Source organism: Vulpes lagopus, chromosome 4, assembly GCF_018345385.1.
Source record: "Vulpes lagopus strain Blue_001 chromosome 4, ASM1834538v1, whole genome shotgun sequence".
Lineage (NCBI taxonomy): Eukaryota > Metazoa > Chordata > Mammalia > Carnivora > Canidae > Vulpes > Vulpes lagopus.
This window is the reverse complement of record NC_054827.1, coordinates 33,857,891-33,876,573: the sequence shown is the minus strand read 5'-3', so window position 1 is coordinate 33,876,573 and position 18,683 is coordinate 33,857,891. Positions and strand designations below refer to the sequence as shown.

The window sequence follows — 18,683 nt, the reverse complement described above, 5'->3', positions numbered from 1 at the left end:
TTCTTTACGCTTTTGCATGGTTATTAATCAATTAATCAGTATGGATAGACTTATCAATGAAATATCAGAATAACATGTTGTAAAATATGCTTAACATAAAAAGTATTAAAATGTAAAATCTTATAAGAGCAAAATGTTTTGATTTATTACATGCTTTTGTTAACTTCTTATATAATGGGTTTCCTTTTAATCTTCTTTATTTTAGTATTCAGATGCAATTACTTTGGAGGGATTTTCAGTTATTATAGCTCAACTACTTGGCCTTAAAATGGGATTAACATATGATGATATTAATACATGTTCTTGTCCAAGAGCTACATGCATAATGGATCATAAAGCAGTGTAAGACTTTTTTCTTCTTAATTTCACATATATATTTGTGAAGTTTTATTTTACTAGATCTGATGAATTTTTTATTTTTTATCTTCCTTTCTATGTCAAATATTGGGAAGGTATGTTGTGCACAAAGAGAAATCACACTAACAAATTTGTCTAAGAGATATGACTCCAGAAAGGTGATAAATACCATGATTGAGAAATGCTCACTTGAGAAATATTAGAGGAAAATTTTAAAGATTTATGAAGACTATGAAATATTATATAACATGATACTACGGTTGTTTTGGTTGTTGTAATATTTCACATTCAAAGCAAACATAACTAAAATTACTCTCAGTGATATAACATAGTACTGGCAGCTTTAGCTAGAATTTTAAGAGAAAGCAAAAAGAGAAAGATTTGAAGAGAAAAAAAATTCTCCTAATTTATAGATATGATTGACTACCTACATAAATTACCAGAATCAGTATACAATTAGAACAACATTAAAAATTTATTAGAATGGGAGAAACTACATATTATCTATACACTGAAAGAAATAAACAGAGAGAAAATATGATGATGTTGGTTATAATGAAGACCTAAGAACAAAATCATCGAGTAAATTAGGATAGAATTTAATGCATAACTAGAGAGGCTTGCTTTAATTGGAGCTAAATACATTCAATTATTGTAATGAGGTGCTAAATACATTTAATTATTGTAATGAGGTGTTAGTAGAGTAAATAGATAAAGATGTAGGTAGTTTGGTTAATGGAGGTGTAAAGATGATGACAATTTTTTCTGATAGGAAGCTCAGAGTAAGAAGTATAAGAGCTTGGATAAAAGATGTGAAACACTTGTCTTGGAACCTAGAAATTTAAATGAGTTAAGAATGTGATAGGATTGTTGGACCTTTTGAAGATGTATTTAATATTAGTAATTACAAATGTAATATGAATTCAAAGAGCATGTTCGCTTATCTTGGTCCATATAATTTCAGCTACCAAAGTACATATGTAAAGAAAGTAAATAGCTGAGGCTTTCCCAAATTAATATCCATGTATTCAAAAAGAGATAGGGTTTCAGAAAAAACTGTCTTCCCTAAAATCATTATTTCAATTTTTTCTAGCCCATACTTGGAGTTTGGGATAAGAAATTAAAATACTTTGAAACAGCTTCCTTAGCTCAACTTATTTTATAGTTGTCTTTAGACATGGATGATAATCTTCCCCACAAAAAAGTAAATCAATTAATATTTACTTTAAAATGTCTTTAAAAAAAAAGAAATGTCTTGGTCTATTAAAATTCTATATACTTAGGCTGACACATTCATTTATTACTTTTTATGGCCATCCTTTAAGCAGAGATTTAAAAAAAAATAAATTGCTTGGTACACACTTTAAACAAAAGTTTCAAGTTGTAATTAATAATTTAAAGTTTTACTCAAAAAGCATGTGACCCAAGTAGAAAATAACCTGTTTCTATTTTTTTCTTTTTAAATTTTTATTTAAATTCTAGTTAGTTAACATACAGTGCAATGTTGCTTTCAGGATTAGAATTTAGTGATTCATCTAAGTCTCTATTTTTAAACTAATTTTGTGTGAAAAATATCAGTGCTCAAAATTTGCAGCTTTTTGCCTAAAAATAGCCTGCAAAAGTGGAGCAGCACTGAAATCCATTGAAACAAAGTAGTTAAATGTAATAGGAAATTGCTTAAATAATATTATTCCTTGTGATATGCTTCTCCTATTTATTCCGTTACAAATTGCTATGTCAGTGAACACCAAAGCATTCCTTTTTCTCCTCACTCTCCCAACTCCAAAACCTTAGCAGCTATATATTTATGTCTTTGGACCCTTAGATATGTCTGTTTAGGAGTTATTGTTTAAGACTGGCACTGTGAAATAGAAATAAAATGTGAACTATATATGTAATTTTAAATTTTCTAGTAGCTGTATTAAAATTTTTTAATCAGATAAAGTTACTTGCAGTGATGTATTTTAATAATATATTTTAACTCAGTATATCAAAAATATCATTCCAACATGCAATCAACATAAAAATTGTTAACTGCATATATTACATTCATGTATGTGCATGTGTATTGTTAGATGTGGATGAGTCCAGGATTACACCAATATTATCAGCCTGAGAAACCAGAAGAATAGAGTTGCCTAGAACTGAGACTAGTGGATGGCACAGGCTTGGCTGAAAGATCAGCAGTCAATATTGTACATAGTATATTCAAAATGTCTATTGGAGATCCATTAGACATATCTTTTAGATGTCCTACTAGAAATATAGCTGTGAACATGAAAATAAAGACCTTCACAGAACTTATATTTTAATGCAAAATATAAGTCCTATACAAATAGATTTAAAAAATGCAAACGAGTTTATATTTATATGATGCAATAGTACCATGTAGAATAATAAATATGACAATGAAGGGAGGTGACACAATTTATCTAATGTCAATCAGGACCTTTTTGAAAGTTTACATTTGAGGGAAGGAAGCTTTGGATATATGAGACAAGAGCATATTAGGTAGACAAAGATGGCAGATAACAGATGATAGATAGGTAGGGATCTAACCGTTACACTTTATTGCTCTCCTGGAATGATAAATTTTCAATGGCATTTTGGAAAAATGAATGTTAAAGATAAACAATGATAAATTAAAATTTTAATCATGCTTGTCTTCGTCTCTGCTAAGGTACAAGATTTTCATTTGAGCCATCTTGCAATTCATATCATTATATATGAGGCATTGTTTAGGTGGGGATTTATTAGCCTGAGGATTTACCTGAGGATTATTATTTCATTGTAGGGGTTCCAGTGGTATAAAATTTTTTAGCAACTGTAGCATGCATGACTATAGATATTTTGCTTCAAAATTTGAGACTAAATGTCTTCAGAACTTTCCAAATTTGCAACCGTTATATCAAAATCAATCAGTATGTGGTAATGGGATTTTGGAACCTAATGAAGAATGTGACTGTGGCAGCCAAGAGGTAAGCAATAAAGATTGGAATTTGAGCACAATTTCTTGTGTTTCTAATAAGTGGTTGTCATGGTATATATGGAATAATATATGCAACTATGTCTTCAATAAAGAACTTAGATATGAAAATGTATGTAAATTAGGGTATATGAATCACTTTTCCATCCCTCTTCAACTGAGAAGACAAATGAGTCATGAAACTTGGTTTGCATACACTGTTCTCAAGTATGCCAGCAAAGAGGTTTTGCATATATAGGCTAAGTGGATGACTTTTTGTCCATGACTTACTTCCTAATTCATGTGACTTCAATCTGTTTTCTGTACAAACTTCTGATTTTGGTCCAAAATTTCCCATCTCTGGTTGTAAGAATGGTAAAACTTTATAATAGATTTTTCTTAATTCTCAAGCAAATTCTCAAGCATTCTCAAGCATTCTTGCATTTCCAAGTTTCAGAATGATCAATTTTTTTTGCTCACTTCTAAATATAGATATCCAATCTACCACAGTCCCATCAATCAAATATTCTCTGCACACTATTCTCAACAGATAAGACTACATATTTAATCTATTATAATATCATTATTGTGCAATACTTTGCAATTTCCTTCTATTTAAAAAAATTTAATGATTAGTCCCCCATCAGTTACATGAATTTCTTATCCAACTACAAAAAGGGCTGACCACTGTTTGTTTACATAACATTAATCCCTATAAGTTACCTTAATCCCCCACTATTCACAAAGGTTTATATATATTTATATATTTGTAAATTTTCCATTTATCATTTATCTCAGGTTTTCTTTCTTTCTTTCTTTCTTTCTTTCTTTCTTTCTTTCTTTCTTTCTTTCTTCTTTCTTCTTTCTTTTTCTCTTTCGTTTTTGTTTGTTTGTTGTTTGGGTTATTTGTTTTTTTTTGTTTTGTTTTGTTTTGTTTTGTTTTTGTTAGAGGGGTAGGAAGGGGCAGAAGGAGAGAGAAAATCTCAAGAAGGTTCCACACTGGGCCCAAAGTGCAGCTCGATCTCACAACTCTGAGATTGTGACCTTAGCTGAAATCAAGAGTCAGACATTTAACTGAGCTATCCAGGCACCCAGTTATCTCAGATTTTTTTAATGTCATTTTAGTTTTCTAATCAGCAGTACTATGCTCATTTTGTATTCACATCCCCCTAAATACTCCTAAATATGATGCCAATTGCCTCCCCAAAAGTCTGTTTTTAATGAAGGATAGAATAAAGCAATGTAATCTGGAGCTAGGTCTGCACATTTTGAGCTTCTAAGCAGGCTCTAAGCAGAATGTCACAGCAGATACTGTCTTATCAGTCTCTTCTCAGCATTGATTGTTCCTAGAAAGAGTACTTGCTTTAAATATCTGAGACTTTTTGTTGGAGTGCTTCCTCTGGTCTTAGTAGCATGCTCAGCCTTTAGCAAGGTGGGTTATAAGCACATGGGGCTAATGATCAGCCCTCATAATTATGAAGGGTAGTTGGTGAATAAATGCCCCATATTTCTTACCTTTTATAAGTAAATTCTCTTAGATATTTAATTCTAATGCTCTACATTAGAATTCTGCAAACTGGCCAGTGGGCCAAATACAGCTGCCACCTAATTTTGTAAATGGAATTTTATTGGAATACAGCCATGCCCATATGCATATTGTTTATGGCTGTTTCTGTGCTATAATGGCAGAGCTGAACACTTGCAACAGAAGCCATATGGTGCACTATTTTAGCAAAGTTGCAAATATTTGCTATTTTGTCCTTTACAGAAAATATTTTTATGTCCCCTATTTTATATCATTTCCTAGAGGTATCTGTGGGATTTAGCTTTAGCTTAAAAGAGCAGTAACCAACTCACAAACCTACATGTACTGGCTTACTTCCCTTCTCTAACATCTGTACTTTCATGCCAGTGTTTGAGTCATAGTTAGAATAGAACTTCAAAGATGTCCTCACTGTAATTCTTGGACTTATGGATATGTTATATTAGTGAAGTACTTTGCAAAAATAACTAAGATTATGGACTTTAAGATGGGGACATTATCCTGGAGTATCTTGGTAGATCCAATCTATAACTTTCTTCTATAGACAAGGGTTGATGGCTGGAAGTGCCATCACAGAGTTGGGCATCCTAGTGTCACTAGGAATCACCGAATAATAGCATAGGCCAAGTGGTAGTGCTTAACAATAATAGCCAAAATGGATAAAATTAGCATAAAGGGAAGAGAGGCATAGATGGTACCTACTGTTTTGACCTGCATGCATTTATACTGATAGTTAAGAAAGATCTAGATAGTCAATTACCATATTTCTTGATGTATATAACTAAAAATTAAGAAACAGTGAGCAGAGGACTAATGCCAATTGCCACAAATCTCTTGCTAATCTCTTAATACATTTTTAGACCCATGCCAGTCTCAGAGCTTGAGCTCATTGTTCAGATAGAGGACGAAAACCTACAATGCTCTAGTAAGGACAGAAAGTAGCAATTTCCTCAATCATTTCCCTCTTCAACAGAATGGTCAATAGTCTTTTACTGAAGTAACTGTACACTGGGGAATGGAGAATACGCAGACCACTGTAGGATGATTCAATACAGAATCTTTGCTCATCATACTCACATGAGAGGACCCAAAACATCATCATGAGTAGAGTGAGGATATAGAGAATCCAGATAATACCTGGAGTGTTTAAAAAAGGCCATTTCACAGTAGGTTCAATGGACCCAATGTTTGCACAGATTCTTCATCCAATCATTCTACAACCATATAGAAATTATTTGAATAAATAGAGAAATGCTTTTATTGACACTAACAAAAATTCAACAGTAAGAGTAATTAAAATGGGACATCAATATAGATCTTATGTAATATGACATTAAAATGGTAAGATGATATCATGAATAATATTGTACTACTAAATTTAACAACCAAGATTAAATGGATTAATTCCTTGAAAAAAATAATTTGCAAAAACTAACATGCATAGACATTTAAAAAGTGAATAGCATTATTAAGAAAAGTATACTAAAAAAATCCTGTCTATATTTTCAGAACTTCTCATCAAGGAAAAGTCCATGCCACATAGTTCTGGTGGTTATTTATTATTATTATTATTAATAAAAGCACAGCACAGAGGATATAGTCAATGATACTGTAATAGCATCGTATAGTGGCAGATGGTAGCTACACTTGTGGAGAGTATAGCATAAAGTACAGAGAGGTTGAATCACTATGTTGTACACTTGGAAACTAATGTGTATCAACTATACCCAAGAAAAAGAAATTTTGCTGATGATGTTATACATTTTCTAAATTATAAAAAATTTGATATAAAAATGTGATATGTTTTAACTCATTCTTTTTCATCTAGAAATAAAAACTAAGTCTATTCATCCATTTTAATAATTTGGGAAAATTGCCATCACTAGCAAATTAGATGCACAAATGTACACAACAAACACACACACATACTGTGATTAAAATGGAGTGATACTGGCAAAAAAAGAAAAAAAGAAAAAACAACCCAAAAACCCAAAAACAAATAAAAACAAAAAACCAGAAAATTAAAGTGAATATAGTCCATCCCTAAATTGTTCCTTGATTTCCAGTAGACTAGCATCTCGTACATACAGGGTACTCAACAAATACTTGTTGATTGATTCAATAAATGCATGGATAGTGTAATTATCTTTATAATGTATCATCCATATTAACGGCTAAGGATTAGTATATTTAGAACATTCATTAGTCATAATAGTACTTGGAGAGTTTATTTGAAAGGTTTTTTCTTATATTTTATTTATTTATTCATGAGAGACACACAGAGAAAGAGGCAAAGACACAGGCAGAGGGAGAAGCAGGTTCCATGCAGGGAGCCTGATGTGGGACTCAATCCCAGGACTAAGGGATCATGCCTTGAGCCAAAGGCAGACACTCAACCACTGAGCCACCCAGGCATCCCGAAAGTTTTTCTTAGATCTAAGGAAGAATACAAAGAACTTTTTATAAAGAGTTGATTTGGGGGAAATCTTGCCTTAAAAAGCAGACATACTTTGAGGCTGTTTAATTCTATTCACTGTTGTATTGGGCTATTGGCATAAGAAATGAAAACTGATATCTACATTTCTGTATCTATCTCTGTATCAACACTCATATGTTTATAAAGAGATTTAACTATCTAAATACGTTAAATTTATATAGATATATAACATTTATTTTCAGTATGGAAATAATGTTTTAAGTATTCACCTGTAAATTCAGTGCATTCATTATGAGAAAGGAAGATGCAGCCCCTGATGTGCAGGATCTGGCCTAGTAGTATCAGCTGGTCCTTGGTGTCGCTAGAAGCTGGCCTGACATGAATGGGTTGTGGGGTACTCCTGTTGAATATACATAATTTCATAAAAGTTCAACATCTTTGATCATGATGGATGAAAAAAAGCAAAGCCACTCTCTGTGTCTGAATACAAGTAAACTTGGAAATTGTTATAGTTACAGAAATGCCCAAACACCCTCCTATCCTTGTTAATATGAATAATTCCTGCTCTTTTTTCCAGTTTCAGCTTTAACATTGGTATAGTCCTTCCTCTTCTAGATAAGCCTTACTAAAATACGCAATCAGAGATGTATCCTTTCATTTCTGATATCATCTAATCTGACAAAGTTCAGATTCCTTATACACCCCAAATTACCTAACACAGCCCAAATTCTGTAATTTAAACCTATCAGTCAGGAGTATCACAGTTTCCCATGGTGGTGTTTTCCTTTGCTGACGCTAGTAATAAATCCAACTTCTTGAATTACAGTTGAACTATGGTGGTCTTTGGAAGAATGGCATGGATATCTATATCTTTGTAAATATCACTCATTTTACACAAATGGAATTCTGTTTTATGCACCCACCTACATATGTGGAGGATTGTACATTTGTTCTTGTATACACAAATATAATGACAAGTAGTAAATGTTTGACCAAATATCCCACAAAATATAGAGGGACACATTTCAGTAAAAAATAAATCAAATATTTAAAATAGCAATAAAATATCATAATAAAGTATTAATAATATTCTTTGCATAATGGATGTCTTAGTAAAAAGACATAAAACCCAATAGTCATAAAAAACAACAATACAAATTTCACAAAATGACAGGCACCATTAACAAGACAACAGACTGCAAAGAAATGTTATAAACACATAGAAGGGAGAAAGGATAACTGGATATTATGTAAAAGGTTTTCCTACTATTTAGTGGGGAAAAGAGGAGAATCAGAATGCTCAAAGCGGTCAAAAGAAATGATTATTTTAATTCATAATGTTGCACAAAATAAAAACTCATGATCACATTCACTAGTAATCAGAGAAATTATAACAAAAAAATAAGACACCATATCCCCATAAGCTCATTGTAAGTTAAACTGATTTGGTCATAATTAGTATTGATAAACATGGTTGGAAAAACATCTTTGTTCTGTCGATGGAAGAATACACACACACACACACACACACACACTCAAATAATGATATTGCATTTACCCTTGGAGAATCTGGGAAGTATGGCAACAACTTCAACTTTTACTCTATATTTTCTATATTATTTCTGGGGTGGGAATATTTATAAATACATATCTATTCACATAAAAACATGGAAAAGCAGAAACAAATGGAAAATTAAAAATTAAGAAGAATCTTACCTTTATGTCATAGGACAAGATCTTTGAAACTAGTTTTTGAGTAAATAGAAAATGTTTGATTTTTTAAGTATTAAGGATATAAAAAATTAAAGACATAAAACAATTTATTTACATGGAAATAATATTTAGTGTATTATTTAAACTATTACCTACTTTGAATAACAGTTGAATGTCATTTACCTTTTAAAAATACATATATATATTAACATATCCTTTTTTGTTAATTTCATTATAGTAAAATATGGCACATGAGTATTAAATGTGCTTTTGTTGTAATTATTGGCTAACTCTAACTTTATTCACAAAATGAAACCTGAGTAAACAAATCATTAAAAGACAATTGGGGAGCAGCCCCATGTGGCTCAGCGATTTAGCAATGCCTTCCGCCCAGAGTGTGATCCTGGAGACCAGGGATTGAGTCTCATGTTGGTCTCTCTGCGTGGAGCCTGTTTCTCTCTCTGCCTCTGTCTCTGCCTCTCTCTCTCTCTGTGTCTCTCATGAATAAATAAATGGAATCTTAAAAAAAAAAAAAAGAAAAAGAAAAGACAATTGGGGAAGGTTTTCTCTTGGAAACTCACACTTTTTTTCTTCAGAAATATATTTCCATGTTGGTAATTTATGAATTAATTGCCAATGACTTTAAGTAATAAATGTTACTAATCAATTGCTATTTTAGATGTTATTTAATTCTTATGATTATATATTCTTTTGGGGATTGAAGAAATAATAAAACTTCATTGAATACATTGTATAATTAAATAGTTGAAATCAAAAGTGTCTTAAATAGAAGCTAAGACTACTAAATAAGAGCTGTTAAGTAGTTGAACTACAATAATATTTCTTATGAAATTTTAGGAATGTCAATTTAAGAAATGCTGTGATTTTAAGACATGTAAACTGAAAGGCTCAGCAAAATGTGGTTCTGGACCATGCTGCACATCAAACTGTGAGGTAAGTTTCCAACATTTATATAAAAGAAATTAAACTGTGATCATAGAAGTCTATATTAACTAAATTAATATGGGGTTGATAAAGAGACTATAGAAGTAATTCAGAGTAACAAAATGGAGATTCCATAAACAACCACAAGTAAAAAGGAAAACTACTATGAAGTAAAATTTATAATCTCTTAAATTATCAGGTAAAGAAAGAATAAACATATATATTACGATATCAAGATATTACCAATTCTTAAGGAAATTGTGAAGTCAAATAAATGGTAATGACCATTGAAAAATTGTAAGACAAATGGACAAATTGCCTAGCAGACAAAATGTGTAGCATACAGAATATGCAAAAAAACTCTCACTCATTATAAGTAAAAGGCAAATCATACACACAGGCAAAAGGAATGTTCAGGCAGTTTACAACAATGAGAGTAGAACTGTTCAATAATGTATGCTTCATCTGCAGTAATTAAGGTAAATACAAATAAAAGTAATACAGTATCATAAAGTAGTCATCCAAATGGTAATCTTAAAAACAACAATGTCAGATAGTAGCCAAAGAAAGGAATAAGGATCATTTTTTTGGAGAGTGTTTGTGAAATTTTGAATTACTACAATCCCTTTGGTGAACCATATTTGAATATCTCTGGACAGAGTATAAATGGCCAGTTTCCTTTTTATGTACATACTCTAGAAATATGCACATGTATGGAAAGGTCAAAAAAGAATATTAATTACAGAACTGCTCTAGAAATATGCACATATATGGAAAGCTCAAAAAAGAATATTAATTACAGAACTGCTTGCAGTAGCAAATCATAAATAATATTTGTTAGTACTGGATTGGTTACATTTCAGTAAAATATGTTATACAAGAATTAATAACTGTAGGCTAAATATGGGTGCACTAATATATTATCTTTTAGGAATATGTTTGGATGGGAAATCAGGTTCAATAATGCAAATGTTTTATAATTCCAATTCTAATACATGTAATATTCTAATACACATAATACATGTAAATATTCCATATGTTCTTTGTGCCCAATTTTTCAATTAAGGTTTAAGTTAGTATACTATAATTTTATTATGATAAAACTATTTTAATGAATACTTTTGAGTATTATAACAAACATTCAGTCTTTTAACTTGGACCACAATCAAAGGATAGGTGATTTTATCACCACTCCCAAAAATTCACCCTGTGCCCCCTTGTATTCAATTCATACCCACACCCACAAACCCTGGTAACTACAGATCTGTCTTCTGCATCTGTAATTTTCCTTTTGCAGGAATATAAATTGTATCCTGTATAAACATTATAATTAGGTTAGCATAATCGATTTGAGATTCATGTTCTGGTTCTTGTTAGTAGCTCATTCCTTTTTTGTTTGTTTTGTTTAGTTTGTGTTTTCAAAATAGGTATTCATTATTAAAAATTATATAAGCTGGCTTTTTATTACAAATTATGAAAATTCTTAAACAATTTGTCTCAACCCTCCAAAAATGTATTCTCTCTCTATACAGTGTTCAGTGGCAGTACATTTTGATGGTATAGTAACTAACTCAGAAACATTCCATATAACTTGGTTAGAATGTACAAAGATAAGGCAGAAGGCAGGATCCTACAGTAATTTAAAAAAAAAATCAAGTTTAAGTGTTACTGAAGTTATATAGACAGTGAGGATTACAGAATAAATAGCAACTTCTTCCTACCATGTCGCCAAAGGCAAGGGAAAGAAACAAAAGTAAAATGCACTATTGGGACTTCATCAGGATAAAAAGCTTCTGCACAGGAAAGGAAATAACAAAGCTAAAAAGCACCCTGCAGAATGGGAGAAGATATTTGCAAATGACATATCTGATAAGGATAGTATCCAAAATCTGTAACAAACTTATCAAACTCAACACCCCCAAAAAATTATCCAGTTTAACTCAGTTTAGTATTAACAAGAATTCTCTCAGGGAATGATAATTATTTTGAGTTTACAAATGAAGCAACTGCAAATGAGAGAGATCTGTATCTCACCCACACAATAAACTAGTGAAAATCTGAGCAAGAAATTGAAACCAGGTAGTTTGGCTCCTGGTCACTTCAAGGACAAAAAAGGAGAGGCATTGGTCCTCCAATTTTGAGGAACAAGTATGAGTTACCTGTTTAGGCTCCCTCCAAATGCATGTTGAGTCAGAAAGAATGCAGAACATAGAATGCAGAACACAGAATGGTTGTAAACCTTCTGTCAGAAGGGATCCTATTACATCTGAGACAGTTATTTTCCTTTGGGCTTCATAATGAATACCTGACATTTCCTTGATAACTCACAACCTTGGGAATTCTGTGATTCCCCCAAATATCAATAATTAGGCATAGTTTATTTGATAAATCTGTTCATTCAGTAAGTAAGAATAAATCTGTTCATTTGCAAGAACATGAAATTCTTTTTCTTTTTCTTCCTAGATATCAGTGGCAGGCACTCCGTGTAGAAAGATTATTGATCAAGAATGTGATTTTACAGAATATTGCAATGGAACATCTAGTAATTGTGTTCCTGACACTTATGCATCAAATGGCATGTTGTGCAGGTTGGGAACTGCGTATTGTTATAATGGACGATGCCAAACTACTGATAACCAGTGTGCCCAGATATTTGGAGAAGGTATTGCTTTTTCTTATATATTTCTTTTACCTCTATATGATAAAATATATATCACACAACTCTCAAAATAGAAGCACCTGAATCACAAGCTCAATAAAGATTAAATTTGAATTAGAGAAGAAGTTTTTGTAGAAGTGTTTAAAATTCTCCAGGATAATACTGTATATTCCTCTTCTCATGGGTTGATTTTTGCTTTTTGTACTTGGCAACCTGGGCAAAAATCCATGTTTACTTCTCATAATTTACATAGAGATTGGAAGGCAAGTCAATAGATTGTAGAATTTTACTTAAATTTCTTTTACTTTACATCTTCATTATCTAATTTTAATGGCATAAAACAGAGTGAATTTTTTTGGTAATCAGAGTGAATTTTATTCAAGTATGATCATATTTCTTTACTGAGGAACTGCTAGGATAACAGTAGTCATAGGCCACTGATCAAAATTCATTCCTTTTTTTTTTAAAAGATTGTATTTCTTTATTCATGAGAGATACATGGAGAGAGGCCAGAGATATATGCAGAGGGAGAAGCAGGTTCCCTGTTGGGGGGTGGGGGAGTGGTGGTGATGTGGGACTCCATCCCAGAACCCTGGGATCACAACCTGAGCCAAAGGCAGAGATGCTCAACCACTGAGCCACTCGGCTGCCTCCCCCCATTCTTTCTTATATTTTCTTATATTTCCTTTTTTTTCCGAGTAATTCAAATAAGAATTGTGCATATAAGCTTGTTAGGCAGTAACTACTCATAGTACCCCAATATAATTTCTTATAGGGATTAAATTGAATTTGAATGGATAAAAATTACTCATTGAAATGTATTCAGATCAATCATTTAGTAATTGAGCAAAAGCAGTATAAGCAGCACTTTTCAGTTATTTGCCCAGCAGTAATAAGGTCTATAATTTGTACCAAATGACATGATATGCAATTTATATTGTCTTCCTAATTATTTGAAACTTGTCTTTAGTAAGAAGTTTCAAATTAAGTGACTTAACCAACATTTAACCAGTGCTGCAGAGCTATAATCCCCTAAACCACAGGTCAGTGGTGTTTTCTCTAGGTTGTATTTTCATGATTCCACTTTTTATTTGGTTTCTTTGTTTTTATTTTTCTTTTTCAATTATTACTTGCATTTAAAAATATTATTTGTCAGTGTCACAGTAACTTTAGATCAAGGTTTAATATATCATTTTAAAATTAAATTAAATAATACTCCCTATAAAATCCATTAAGGCCTGTCCAGAACATACTCTTCTTTATCAATAAATAAATCCTTTATCCAGAATTGAGCTACTTGTCATTTGACAATCTTTTTGAGCTCTAATTAAAGCAAGGATTCTTAGGTAAGACTTAATTAACTGTTAATGCATATGTAATTCCACTTCTCATATATGCCCTAGTATCCCACAAAACTTACCCATCTGGGTCAAAAATTTGATCTCTTGATGTAGTTCATTCATTCATCCTTCCTTTCTTCATTCATTTGGCTACTATCTGGAGGAGGCACTTTTTTTTCTTGTTCATATGCTAACAAAAGCTATACAGCAAAATGCTGTACTTAAGGCAAAGCATGTACACAGAGCTGAATAGTATTCAACAAGATGAAAATTGTCATGTGGCTATTGTACTCATGGAGCTTATGATCAGGAAACAAATACAGTAAACACATAAAGACAAAAGAAATATGAATCCTTTAATTGTGCTAAGTGCAGTTAAAGGAAAGAAAATAGAATGCTGGGGGGAAATGAGGTGAAATAGACAAGAGAAATACTGCGTGCTGTCATCATATCATCTCCAGCTGTCAGCTCACTCCAGAATTTGTCTCAACACAGGCACCAAAACACACCCATCCCAGGACAGCACAAATGCAATAATTAATTGAGATGGGGTATAAAGTCCTGATCATTATGGTCTAATCCAGCCACAAATCAGGCACAATTTGTACTCTAGCAGACTATTTATATTTCACAGCTACCCATAGGGTCTTTATTGGGCCTACATTTCTGTTTGACTTCTTTGCTCCACCCTGCATTCTCCCCCTCACTTCCAGATGTTCTAATCACTAATAAATAGCTTTCACATTATACCTCATCTAGATTCTGACTTCTAGAAGCCCTAACCATTAACAGTTGATATTGAGAGTGGTGTGAAAAAATAGCCCATAAGATCACCTTCAAAACTAAGTTACTTACTGAAAGCTGTGAATGAGCATGCCATCACTGGTAAAAGTTGATAATACCCTCACTGAGTGAACTGGGATAGTACAAGATAATCCATTTGCTAGTACAATTGAAATGTACGGGGGAAATGATAACTATAAGGACAGGGGTATTAGATGGATATTACCAAACAACAATTGAAAACTACGTAAAGATAACAAAAAGGTGTTCATTTGAGGGGCACCTGGGTGGCTCAGTGGCTTGAGCCTTTGGCTCAAGTCATGATCCCAGCATCCTGGGATACCGGCATCAGGCTCACTGCAGGGAGCCTGCTTCTCCCTCTGCCTATGTCTCTGCCTCTCTCTGTGTGACTCTCATGAATAAATAAATAAGATATTTTTTAAAAAGTGTTCATTTCAAATTAAATTGTATGCTGAATAGGCACCACTGTTAACTTATAAAGGGATTTTCATCTCCTAAAATAGGATATTAGAAAAAGTTAAAAAATTATCAAGTTGGAGGAAACTCAGAGGAGGTTAAATTCTCAATCAAGTCTGTTTTACTGTGATCAAGGTTCTGGTTGGAAAAAGAATGAGAACAACAACTGTTATGGGAATAGTTGAAAATATGTTACCCCCGATTTTAGCCTCTATACTTCTCTGAAACTACTGAATTTATAAAATGGCACAGCTCTGATCCATGACCTGACATCACCTGCAAAGTAAAACCAAACTTTATGTGTTTTACATCTCATTGAACTAAAAAAAGTAAAACACTTAGTAGTTCTTTTTGGGTTCTGGAGGCAGTATATTCCACATGAGGAAGTACTGCTTCATTTATTAGATGACATTAAATGTTGCTAACGTTAAGTGAAGTGAAAAGTAGAAAAGGGCTCTGCAATATGTCCAAGTTGCAATGCAAGCAGTTCTGCATTCTGAATTATGAAACACAGGAATCCCAATAATATCAGAAGTTTAGGTTGTGAGAAAAAAAATGCTATGTAGGGTTTATACTAAACCTTTTTGGGAGAATGACAGGGCTGTTATCTGGGGTTCTGGAGCAAGACTGTGCAACCTACATTGGAGAACTATACCACTTTGACAGAACAACTCTGGTCACATTAGTGACCCCTGTAGAGATGAAGAATCTGATTTTCAGACACCAAATAAACATGTGTTTAGAACTGTACAGTATAAGCTCAGTTATGTCAGATCCACCAAGTTAAATGGTCATATAAATGGAAGGCTTTCTTTCACCTGGATTCAAACACAAGCAAAAAGACAGGGCAGAAGAAAAATCCATGAGCAGGATATCCAGAACAGTATACCCTTCTCCACTTTGCATCTCCCTCAGCGTGCACCCATAGATACATAGGATTTCACCATGACCAAGTTACACAAGAAGAAAAAGCCTAGGCTTGTTTTATAGATACGTTGCTTCAGTCACTGGTTATTAGTGAGGGGAATAAATCCAGTAGCCATACTGCAACCTCATTTTGGAGGATGCCTTGAAAGATAATGACCATCTGGTCATCTGTGTTTTGCGGAAGGAGAAATGGCCAGAGGTAGATTAAAGATATACTCATGAATGATGACAAAGGGCCTAGTTTGTTGATGGGGAGCCTAGATGTGGAAAAACTGGAAGATTAAAGGCAAGGGTTCTGAGATAGAGAAATGTGGGTAAACACATGGAAATGAAAAATAATGTGAATCTTTGTATTAATCCACCAAACACCCACCAACAAGCATCCACCATGGAAAAGACTTAGAAAAATTAAATGAGAATAATAATTTGGCTAGTTTACATCAGCCAGCATCCATCATTATCCACCCCAATGCCTGTAGAATGGACACATTTCTAGGCTTTCTCTGTTTTTTATTTTATTTTATTAACTTTTTATTACTGTCCCTGAAATAACTAATTTTATCTTGGGTTTAGTTTATCTTTTCCTTGAGTACCTTTACCTTCTGGTCAAATGCAGCCAAGATTAACCAAGACAGATTCTGTTTCCCTACTTGTTTGCCTAAGACACTAAGTTTATTAAGGCTATTATCTCCCTTTCAGTCACTGTGAAGAGTTTTTCCAAGTGTTTCATTTTCATGTAACATGAATTACTCTTCTTTATCCAATGATAACAGTTTTCTTCTCATCTACTACTGGCTTCACTGACAATGCCAAATTTTTTAGACATATTTTACAGGAAAAGTCCACTTTTAGGTACCCTGCAATGTTTAATGAATTGAAAACAACCCTAAAATATCTGAGATTTACATATCCAATACAATTATTCTACTACTCCATATTGCTTTGACTATGATCCACAGACTGACAGATGAAACTCTACTTAAAACATTGCTTATCCCCCATCAGAAAATAAAGAGAATATAACATTCCTTTTACTCACAAGTCACACAAGATTTTCTGCCCATAATAAGTGTAACTTACTCATTTCAGTAAGAGAATCAAATTACAAAGTCAAGCCTAATATTCATTGGATGAGGCAGTATGCATTCCCACAGGGAGGGGCAGCAAATTTTATTTTTTAAGATTTTATTTATTTATTCATGAGAGACACAGAGAGAGAGAGAGAGAGAGAGAGAGAGAGAGAGAGGCAGAGACACAGGCAGAGGGAGAAGCAAGCTCCATGCAGGGAGCTTGATGTGGGACTCCATCCTGGGTCTCCAGGATCATGCCCTGGGCAGAAGGCAACACTAAACCGCTGAGCCTCCCGGGATGGGGAGGGGCAGCAAATTATTTTTAACAGCAATTTAATTTTACTGCAATAGATACAAGTCTTTTCTGTTTTCTGTCAGATCATTGTTTCTTTCTACTTGCATTGACAGTATACACTCAGAAAAAAAAACGACGTTTTTCATGATATTTTGTTTATACAATAAGAGTTTCATTGTTGTTTTTTTATGAACAAAAATTTTAATTTGAATTAAAAATAGTAATTTAACAGACATCTTTGCATTTTTAGGTGCTCAAGGTGCTCCATTTGCCTGTTTCAAAGAAATCAATTCTCTGCATAATAAATTTGGAAACTGTGGTTTTAAAAATTCACAGCCATTACCTTGTGACCAGAAGTATGTATATAGAAAATAATTGTTTTATTGAGTCATAAAAAGTGTAGATTGCTTGCCAAGAGATACTAAAGAGTAATGGACAGTAAATTGTATATCAGGAGAATATCTTCAATTAACATTATATATAGTTCTTCAATATAATTCAATTTCCTTTTTCCCTGATATGTTCTAATAATGAGACTAGTCAAAAAAAAAAAAAAAAAAAGCTGATGCTTATTACCAAAGGTAGGCAGTGGGCAAAAACTGCCAAAAATTATTAAGTTGATAAATGATTGAAGAAACCCCCCCCCACACACACACACACCCCGTGAGTGGGACCAGGCCTAACCCTGAGGCAGCCCATCCAGGTGCCTCCCATAAATTCAAGCAACAAAAACATTCTGTTTTTCCGAGATAGGAAAACTACCCCCCCTCGCCCTGACTGGAAAAGTCCCTGAACATGGTCATGTTGACCTTCAAAGAAATCAATCATGTCACAATGCTATGCTACTCCCGCGGTCTTTTTGCCTTTAAAAAAATTCCTGTAATTGCTAATCAGGGCGCTCTGCCACCTCCGAGGCGGAGAGCCCGTTTGCGCAAACGTTCAATAAACCCTCTTGCTTGTTGCATCTGCCTGTCTGGGGTCTGAGTCTCTGGGGCGTCCACCGGGACACGTTGGCACCCGTGAGCAAGGGTCCAACATGATAATGATCCTAAAACTATTGCTTTGATTTTTAAGACATGAAATTATTGAGAGGAATAAAGTTTCCTTTTTGTTTCTGTTGTTTGTTTCCAAAATACTAATATGTAAAACATAGAAGTACCTATTGATGATTA

General features: G+C 33.2%; 1 protein-coding gene across 1 annotated transcript in view; it reads left to right on the top strand.

The window, feature by feature from the left end:
* The window catches only part of ADAM18 (ADAM metallopeptidase domain 18), a 271,792-nt gene that overhangs the window by 177,397 nt on the left and 75,712 nt on the right, over positions 1-18,683 (top strand). Inside the window, exons 28-32 of the mRNA XM_041751041.1 lie at positions 206-342; positions 3,152-3,335; positions 9,874-9,969; positions 12,424-12,622; positions 17,762-17,867. Of these exons, the coding sequence (XP_041606975.1) occupies positions 206-342; positions 3,152-3,335; positions 9,874-9,969; positions 12,424-12,622; positions 17,762-17,867 (722 nt within the window). The remainder of the gene's footprint in view (positions 1-205; positions 343-3,151; positions 3,336-9,873; positions 9,970-12,423; positions 12,623-17,761; positions 17,868-18,683) is intronic.